At 40.7% G+C, this 10,457-nt stretch overlaps 1 protein-coding gene across 2 annotated transcripts in view; it reads left to right on the top strand.

Moving 5' to 3' along the window:
• The first annotated feature begins 294 nt into the window (after positions 1 to 294).
• Positions 295 to 10,457, top strand: part of LOC101170754 (copine-8) — a 314,618-nt gene continuing 304,455 nt past the window's right edge. The window contains exons 1-2 of one of the 2 annotated variants that reach the window (XM_020703540.1): positions 295 to 1,208; positions 1,313 to 1,585. In XM_020703540.1, coding sequence (XP_020559199.1) covers positions 1,198 to 1,208; positions 1,313 to 1,585 — 284 coding nt within the window. In that variant the 5' untranslated portion in view covers positions 295 to 1,197. The remainder of the gene's footprint in view (positions 1,209 to 1,312; positions 1,586 to 10,457) is intronic. The other variant, XM_011475541.2, reaches the window with a different exon arrangement.

Genomic DNA, 10,457 nt, shown 5'->3' with positions numbered 1-10,457 from the left:
AGGATGGGGGCCACACAATCAGTTTATCTCATTTTATGCCCATAGCAGCCAACGATGCAGAGGCATTCCTTGCAGTATGAGATTGTGCATTGTCATGCATGATGATCTTGTAACGGAAAGCACAGTTGAAGAAAGTGGTCTGTCAGAAACTCCACGTACTTTTCAGAGATCATTTTCACATTTTCAGGGACCCTAAAGCTGCTGACCAGTTCTCTCCTCATGATTCCGGACCAAAACATGACTCCGGCATCTCCTTGCTGACGTTGTTGTTGGGACATGGTGGCCATCCACCAACCACTCACAACTCCATCCATCTGGAACATCCAAGGTTGCACAGCTCTCATCAGTGGAGAAGACTGCTTGAAAATGAGTCTTCGTATGTGTCTGGGCCACTGCAGATGTTTCTGCTTGTGAGTGTTGTTTAGGGGTGGCTGAATAGAAGGTTTACATATAACATCAAGCCTCTGGAGGATCCTGCACCTTGATATTCGTGAGACTCCAGGGATAGCAGCAGCTTTAAATATGTGCTTGCAACTTTGTAATGGTCATTCTACCTTCACGCACAAACCCGTGTGTTCTCTGAATTAGCCACAAATCTCTTGATAGTACGATGATCACACTTACCTTTTTGTGAAATATCCAAGGTTTTCATACCGTGTCCAATGTTCAGGGCATTTAATTATTTCAAGATTTTCTTTCCCATATTGCTTGAAAATGTTGGTCTGCTCATCAATGTGGAATGTCCTTCTTTACTAGTTTTTCCTTTAACTGAACTCACCTGGCAAACTAATTATCACAGGTGTATGTGATTGATGTCAGAGAGATACAATTTTCATTCACGAGATCAATTGAAAAAAAAAAAAAAGAATTTGATCTTTTTGATCTTTTCTTACAATTTGCATAAAAAATTTGGAACGCACTGTGTTAAGATAAGCTTTATTTAGTGTTAAAGAGTCCTAGTTTTGAGTTTTTATATGGAAACCTGAGCGTAAAGAAGGCATGGACTCGATCACGCAAAGGATGTTGCGGGGCGACAGCAGCAGTAGGGGCAAGGGCTGGGTTGCCAGTTGAGTAAAAATCCGCGTGGGAGGAGGATGGGTGGGTTTAAGTAGAAGCTATCAGGTCTTCTCCTCTCACACGCTCTGCTGTGCGCACAGGCTGAAGACAAAAGCAGGCAGCATCCTACCTCTCCATGCGATGTGCAGCAGGTCGGTGAGGGCGCAGCGCTCATCCCCGCCTTTCCACGACATTCACGCCGCATGGCGAGTTAACTAAATGCAACTTTCACTGCTCACTCCCCCATCCTCTCCAGCTTCAACATCTCTGAAGTGGCTGCCTCACCGGGTCGGACCGGGGGCCGTTTGGTCTCCGATTTGGTCCAAGGAGTCGCTAGAGACTCGGCGCGCTCCGTCGGTGCCAGGCTGTCCGCCTCTCGGATCACACCCGAACCCACCCGATCTCCAGCCATGGAACTGATGGAGGGAGACGTTCTGGACAAGCTGGACGACATGTCATCGATGTACGACTTCGATCCGATCACCGGGAACATCCCCGCCACCAAAGTGGAGATCACCGTCTCCTGCAGGTGAGCGCCGCTCCGGCATCCGCAAAAGAGCGCAGAAAAAGTTCGGGGTTCTGACGGTGCGCGCGCAAGTTGGGAACGCGCCCCACCTTTTCTGAAAGAGCGACACTGATCCAAAACAAGGGAAACTTTTCGAGTTGCCTGTTTGTGGAGAACAGATTCCAGTTTTCATCACCCAGTTTGTGGGGTGATAAGGAGAATAAAAAGGCAGTGGAGAACTGAAAATATCACAATCCTAACCCATTTTCTGGTTTCAGCTTCAATTCCAACAATGACATGTAGCCAAACTATTAAGAAAAACCATCCTTAGACACTCAGCAGTCTCCTCCTCTTTATCTTGTTGTCTAAAAGCATCTGTCACGCGGCAGACAGCACAGTAACTGTTTGTTTTCATCCCCTGCAGAGCCTAAGCTCTCCGCTGCATTCTTTAAAAGACTGTTCATTTTTAAAGCTTTGCATCATTTCCACACTGCCCTTGGCCTTTCCCATTTTTATCTCACAGTCTTCCCTTTTCATAAAGTCTCTCATGAAAAAGATGTGTTCAGCCAGAACCGTCCCTCCTCTTCCCATTAGGCCCAGGTTTTAAAGTGAAGGCTTTCACCCTTTGGATGCTTCAGCGTCTTCGTCGGCACAGAGAGATGTTGTTGGATTTTTTTTTAGCTTGGAGAACCATCCAAGCAGAGTGAGCTCGAGCTGTAACAAGCTGCAAGTGCATTATTGATGGGCTCTCTGACCTTCGCAGAAGCTCACTTCAACATGCCTTAGAAGAAAGGAAACCATTCCAAGAAATTTGCTGAATGAACGGGCGTCCTTATGGAAATTGGAGGCTTTAGTAAGGACTCAGTTTGGATGAATGAGTGTGTTTTTCAATCTGTTAGAGCCTCCATAGTGTTGCATTTATTTGATAAGAATCTTGGGCTTCCACTGAACAATTAAGCAGCATTGAGGTGTAATGACTTCCATTCCAACAAACCCCTACATTTATGTAAATTATTCTTCTGGTGATGTGCTGCAGAGTTTGTGTGATGATGTGCACTGGGGGGAAAAAAAGAAGTGGAGTTTCATATCCCTTCTAGCAGAAAAACAAGAAATTATGGAGTAGAAGTCATTAATCTAAAGAGGAAGGTTGATGTTTTCCCATTCTGCCTCACTGCTGTAATGTTTCTGCATGTGAAATGGTAAGAAAGGGTGTGCTTCTACATTTGATAAGGCAAATGAATGCAAAATACTGTACATTTCCCCTCATTAAGACCTTAGATCATACTTTGATTATAACTGAAGTAAAACTGAGTTGGAAAAATAGGATATCTGTGTCTTTTAGGGAATTCCAGTCTTCTTGAAGCTTCTTTGGGGATGTTTTTCATTTCTGATAAATTCTCGAATTTCTGGGCATGTTCTTCATAGATCATACTGGTTGGGTGCTTGCATCTGAGGTATTGAAAAGGAACCCCATTCTTCCCTCCACATTTCTATGTTCTCCACTCCGTGAGCTGCAACACAAGCTCAAAGCATGATTGATCCACCCCTGTGCTCGGCAGACGGAGAGATCTTCTTGTTAGAAAATGCCATTAAACAGCGCGCCATTACTGTCAGTGCTGTCACTTTATTCTAAAGCAGGAGAGATAAACTGATAAATATATCTGTCAAATTCAAACTGCTCAGATAACTGCAGAACACCTTGTAAATCCCCCTAATCCCTCATCCAGATGTGGTGAGTCACAGATTAGGAGCTTCTTTTTTCGGGTTGTTTTTCACAGTTACTCCTTTGTGATCATATACATGTTCCCTCTGAAAACCACTGAACCATGATGATAGCTGTTCCCCGAGGGTTAATATCCCCTCATTACACCCCCTGCTTTGGACAAAATACTGTTATCAGACCAACGTCAAACCGGAAGGTTTGGCACTGGATCAGGAGTAGGGGGGAAATGATAGCACTACACATTTGTTTTATTCAGTAAGAGAAGAGCAAAAAAGGGGTTTGTGTCAAGATGGTGAAAACATTACCTCCTTAAAATCAATTTTTATGATTTGTGAGGTATTTTGTTTCAATGCAGAAAGTTAATTATCTTTTTTCATTTGTACGTCAATGTATGTATGATCAGCTTGATAGTGGAATATAAAGGAATTTGGGGTAAAAATTCCAAAACAGAGATTTCAGTTTAGTTTCTGAGCGGAAACGTGAAGAAATAAATGCACGATTGAGATGAAGAGTAAATCCTACAAAGCAACAGCCTCCTGTTCAGCCTCAAGTCCATTCAAAAGCAAGTTGAAGTCTCATTTCTGTGTCCCTGTAGGTGATTTATCAGGCATATAATGCAGTCCATTGCCATATACCAGTCACACCAGTCAGTAGAGCTGATGCTGGCTGGCTGGCTGACTGGTGTGGTGCACAAAAGAAAGCTCTGTCAGGGTAAGAGAACAGCTGCTGAAAGTGATGCCTATATATAACCTCTTCATCCTTTCTCATAGGCTCCATGTTTGTCAGGTAGTGACAAGATTACCTTACAAAAGTCTGGGCTGCTTTCTCTCCAACTACAACGCTGTGTTCCATTATTCCAAGGTTTATCTGAGGTTATTGATAAATTAGATATCTGTGGTTGTTTTTTAGGCTTATATTAAGCTGCATTTGGAGCCATTTTTATTAAATGGAATCAATGAAATTCCTCCCCTGTTGTTTGCATTCAGATAGCCTGTTTGGACAGCATCTTCAGAGGGAAGCTATGGAAGAAGGCGTGAATCCAGACAAATACGAGGTCAAAGGTGGCATTGATTAAACACATGCAGAGAGCAAATTAAACTATATAATGGATTGTCCTTTTCTCTTGAATGACACTTAATCTATGAGCTTCACTGAGGCAAATGTAGCACCTGAATTTTAATTCAATTAGTATCTTCTGATTCTACGGTAATGATTTCATTCCTGGAGTAAGCACGGTGCTCATTACTTCTGGGAGGTTCCCAGCTTGTTTTATTTATTTTTTTAAAGTTGGTTTCACTGCTAATTGCTAGGATGACCAGCATTTTTCAAAAAATTTCAAGCTTTTCAGGACTCCGTGTTAAACCCTCTTTTCTTGATTATAAAGGCATTTTCTGCAGTGTGGAAAAGCCTCGGGGACATCCGACATGTTTGTGGGTTTGAGCTCCTCGTAGGGGGGAAATCATCTGCACCCTAAGCTTCACTGAAACTCATTAACTGAAGAACATCATGTAAAAAAAACATGAACTTGAAAGCTACAACATAATTATCCAACACATGGCCCCAATACCTCCATCACAGACCAATATGAACCCCTTTCTTTCCCTCGTCTTGGCTCTTGGATGTGCAAACACAATATTGGTTTATTTTCCTGCACAACAAACTGGGCAAACTGCCAAATGCCATACAATGCAAATGCTGGAGAGTGAGAGATGGGGGAAAGAAAAACAGTAGGAAATAGATGAACAATAACAGAAAACTTGATCATCATTGCACAATATCTAGAGGGTAGGGAAATTAAATTATTAAGTGGGAAAAGAAATAATTGACTTGATACATTTTCATTAAGCCGAAACAAAGTAAACATTATGAAAGTAAAGTTAATAGTTTCCAAAAAAAGGCAAGGTGATGGAGAGAAGGTACAATGGACCATAAGAAGTCAGTTGAATTGGCAGAAAGAATTTATGCTGCAAGTCTGTTCCCCGTATTACCACATATTTTCAACCCCATAATGTGGCAACACACTCTCATTAAAGACCCAGTCCAATAAATAAAAATATGTTTTTGCTGTTTTCGACATGCTCTTGTGGAATTCTCTCCTCATGGGGAACATTTTTAAAGAAAATTTCGCTTCAGATTGCATTTCTAAGTATTTAATTATTAAATGGGAATCAGGAGCGGTTGGAAAAAGCTTATAGGTGCAACATAGAAGCTACTATGGCAAGCCACAAGCTTCCTGCTGCCATTCAGATGCATCCACTTGTAGACGACTGGATCCACGTATTCATTTCCCTGGTTTAAACTGTACAGCTGAATCGCTCCAATATTGCTCACACCTTTTGTTGCACCTGTAATGCTAGGCTGGGGTTATGAGGGGCTGGAAGCTAAGGGGAGAGAGTATAAACAGATGGATGTTGGGAAATAGGGGCGGGCTTACTCTGCACTAAAAGTCCTGCCCATTTTTTTTTTCTTTTTCTTTTTTTTTTTAACTCAATTCTAAGTCTTTTTTCCCCTCTGCTGTCAGTTGCTATGGTGACAAACAAATTTCCCACGTGTGGGATCAATAACGTATCTCTGATTCTGATTCTGATAACTCAGAGGCAAACTGTTAAGATCTGTTCTCACCTTGCAGAAACTATGAAAATGACTTAGCAGGTCCTAAAAAAAATGACAATTTTTTTAATTCTGGCTAAAATACGTCATAATCATAATAAGAAGATCACTAGGAGCACTTTGAAAATAGATCAAAAGATGATCAGAGTGGGACCATAAGCGTTGGTTGTGATTCTTGATTTAGTAAAGCTTGTTTTGGAGCTAGATGATGTTCATGATGTTCATCAAAAATTACTGTCAGAATTTTCAGTCTGTTCTGAAGTCATACAATCAGACACATCGTCAATGTAATCATTTTTGTTTATGCATCCCAACACTCTAGGGTACACTAAAGGTATAGAAATGAATTAGGTACGACAAGCAGTGAGCATCAAAGCACCAAAGGATGATTTGCATTTGAAAAATAATGAGACCTCTTTATGCACTTAGAAATGATGGAAAAACGATTGAGAATTTGATATTAATATTGAAGGCACAATAGTGTCCTCTGCTTCATAAATTATTTCATGCTGTTTCGCTGTAAAATAAAGAGACGCTCCTTCCATGATCGTAGTTGACAGAAAACAAGGACATTAAACAGGAAGAGCAGTTTTCCTGCTAAGTAAAGCCGGACTCATCTAACATTACATGACACTGCCATAGGAAACATTTATAATGTATTTGGTTTATTCTGAGTGAAATATGGACAAACGCAGACATTCATCATTCATGTCAGTTCCATACATGGATTTTCTTTTTGAAAAATTGAAATATGTTGTGCAGGCAAGCATCCCCTGTAGTGATTTTTCCATTCTTTGCTGAAATGCAATTTTTAAGAAATGGCAGAAAGTCTTTATAAAACTAGACGGAATATGTAGAATTGATGACCCACTCTTAATTTTTTTTTTAAACTAAAACAGAATGAATGAAGACCCTAAATTATACCAGCTGACCAAAGGAAATGTGCAATATAGCATAAATGTGCGATAGGCAAGCTTACTGAGGCTTTCAGCTTGAAAACATTTCTATTAGTGCAAAAGAAAAGGAAAAAAAAATTTAAGCTCAAAAGCAAAAAACGTATTTTCAAGTGTTCTAGATGTGTTATGTTTGCGTCTGCTTTTCTGCTGAAATTAAGTTAGTTTGGGTTTCTACAAATAGTCAAAAGTACTGGCTGAGATTGGTTTCCTGTGTCACATAGAGTTACATGTGACACATTTCTGGCTTTTTATTGCTATTTTGAAATCATTTGTTTGTTTAGTGATTCAAAGAAAATGCACAATTGAGATGTTTGTAGTTTTTTAGTATCAGTACTGCACATCATAAACATCTTACTCTAGCTTTGGCTATTAAAAAAAATCAGTGCTGCCCTCTAGTGTTTATTTGTGTTCAGTGTTTGTTTTTATTTACACGTGTAAAGGTCCAAACTTGGGGTGTTGGACACCAAACCTCAAGGGCTAGCTAGCATCTTGCTGGCTATTTAGAAACCCAGCTGGACCTGCTCCTGATCACCTGAATTGGGTTTGTTTTGGCAATAAAAAGCTTCAATGGCAGCTTAGTGGAAAAACATGTAGGACACTGACCTTCAAGGCCTTAAGTTTGATGCCTTTGGTGTGAACTATTAGAGGTTGAGTCTGAAAAGGCTGTTTTTGGTCTCAACGTGTAACCATAAATCAATCCTTTTAAATTAGCTGTGATCACCACTGTGCTCAGACCTCATTGGCATTTTTAAAGAGCCAATCATAGAAAAATATTTTTTTTTCTGTGCTTTCAACATGTTCTTGTGGCATTTTTATGATGGAGGACATATATGAAGAAAAATAAGCTTAAAATTGTTTTTCTGAGTATATTTCTTTATTCAAATCATTGTGAATCAGGAGCAGACCAAAAAAATGCAGTTTCTTAAAGCTTTAGAGCGTGACAAAGTAATAAGGCGGCCCACAAGCCCTCTGCTCCGCTCCATTCTGATGCATCCGCTTCCAGATGACTAGATCAAGGGACGACTTTTTCTTTCTTCGTTCCAGCTTGCATGTGTCTCAAAACTGTATGCTGAATAGCTCTAATTTCGCTCACCACTTTTGTTGCACCAGTGATGTTAGGTTAGGTTTATGAGGGGCTGTAAGATAGCGGGAGGGAGGAGGTGTAATTAAAGGGATGATGGAAAGTGTTGGCAAAGTGTGTAAAAGGTACCGGTAATATATTTTCATACCTGTTTGCAGAATTTCCTTATGACTGCACAGATCAGGCACAAATAAAATGGGCTACTCGTGTTTTTTAGTTTGCTTTGGGTTGGTGAATTTTTTTTCTTCTTTAGTAGAGTGAAAAGTGCCAGAAGTGTAGGAGTTGGCTACTTTAAATATTCATTGTTCAAAAAAGGTGCAAAGACCAGTTGAAAGTGTTTTAAACATTGTGATTTTTTTAACATAACATGCCAAACGCAACTGATTACATGGATGCAGCGCTGTGGTGTCATCCACAGAGTTGCGTTACGTGAGGAAAGTGCCTGGTCTGAATCCCGGCAGAGGCATTTCTGCATGGACTTTAATCTTGCATCTTTATTTGCTTTCTGTGGATCTTTGTGGGTTTTCTCCAAGGACTCCATCTTCCTCCCACAGTCCAAAAAGAAGATTTAAGTCAACAGAGTGTGGGTCTACAGTCTTTTGCCTCTTGTGATTGTTTTATGACCCATCCAGGGTGCATATTACATCTTGTTCGGTGACGGCTGGGATGGACGTCATTCACTCTATAGATTAAATAGTTTGTTGACAATGTTTAAAATCTTAAAATCCCCAAATAAATCATTTGAAACTATTAAAAACCCTCAAGTTATGACGAGAACAAATATGTCAACCTCAGAACATGCTCAAAATCCTGAGGCTTTTGGCAGGGCTACAGCATCTTGAGAACAAACTGGAAGTCCCTACAAATTCAATCTAGTTTTCTTAATGAAGCTCACTCAGTGAAGCTGTGGAAATCATCTTTTCCCCAGGTTTTATCCATATTTTCCTTTTTTCTTGCCCCCACAGACACACTTGTGCTTTTATTATTCAAGCTGCACTCAGCGTAAGCTGAAGATGAAGAATCGCAGAGAACCTTTGCACCTGCAACACTGATGAGTCTGCCTCGCGTACTTTAGTCATCTGCAGACTCGGCCCTTTAGAGCTTTTGTACAAAATGCCTCCCAGCCATCCAGCTTTGACCGGTCAGCATGTGCTTGTTTTAATGCTCCTCAACCGCAAGGCGGTTCATTAGGAAGTCAAATGGAAAAAGAAACAAATAAAAACACTTTAAGTTGTTTTGCTGTTTCAGTTGCTCCAGGTGGACTGCATTGATCTGTAGTGAGCATGTTGCATCCAGGAGGATCTACGGATGCCAGAACAGCATGAAGCACCCCCACCCCCCACCCCCTTGACTTGGCAGAACCAATCAATTATTTCCTACATATTCACTAACAAAGTGCATAAGTGCATCATGAGCAGCAAATTCTTCAGACCGTTTTCCATCTTTTACAATTCAATGTGATTATTTTTTTCCTCTAAAATACCTTTTTTCAACCGTCTGTAGTCTAATGGACAGCTTGTGACTAATGCTTTCACTGAATCAATAAAGTGGAATCGTCTGGAAACGGAAAATGTGCACATGTCACAAAGTTGCAGCTACAATTTAAAAGCACTGTTTTCTTTTTTCTTGCTTTTTTCCCCCTTTTTATTTAAAAAATGTCATACTCTTTGCTCTTGGGACCTGAGCCCTATTTCTGGCCTGACAGTAACTGAAATAGGCTTCATACCTTGGAGATCCTGAGCAGAATGAAGCTGGAATGAAAAGTAAATAAACCTTTGCCCCAAAAAAACGGATTTTATTAAGATTTTATTCAAAACGCCAAATATTAAAAGCACACTGATATCCATCCGCCAGCTCTCACTATATACCCACTAATCCCCTGTAGCCCTGACAGTAGCACTGTTCAGTTTGTCAGGGTCTTCACGCGGTGGTGCTTATAATCAGCTCTGTCAGTTGAGAATTAACAGTCTCGTTGCTCTGGCCACCAAATCTTTTCATGCTCCAGACATGTATCAAGCTCGTATCTCACAGCGCCTCTGCCTGCGTGAGAGAGTTTCCTTGAATGCAAACGAGCCCTGGTGAATGACATCTTCTGAACATGACTGATGTCAAGTCCGGAGGAAGAAGGGCAGCAATTTCTGCAAGTGTTAATGATGGTTCACTGTCAAGCTGGCTTTAGAGGCTGAGACCGAGCTTTGATCCGTGCTCTCTGGCTGATTGGGCATGCTGGGTTTCTGGCAGGGACGGAGAAGTCATGGGAAGACAAAGTCAAATTTATGTTTGAAGGTCTGGAAGATAACCTGAATGCCATCTGCTCTAAGTAGTAGTCAAACAAGCCGTCAACATGTCGGGAGGCCAAGATCAAATTTAAGGCTTGTGAATTAGTGCCGTGAATCCTGTTTGCTTATGAGAGCCATTAAGCTCATGAATCACTCTTGCAAAAACGGAATTCTTTAATTGCTCAGACTTATAAATATCTTCACAAAAATATGGGATTTTCTCATTTGCAAAGATGGCAATTCATTC

Source organism: Oryzias latipes, chromosome 5, assembly GCF_002234675.1.
Source record: "Oryzias latipes chromosome 5, ASM223467v1".
Lineage (NCBI taxonomy): Eukaryota > Metazoa > Chordata > Actinopteri > Beloniformes > Adrianichthyidae > Oryzias > Oryzias latipes.
This window is presented reverse-complemented; position numbering and strand designations above follow the sequence as displayed.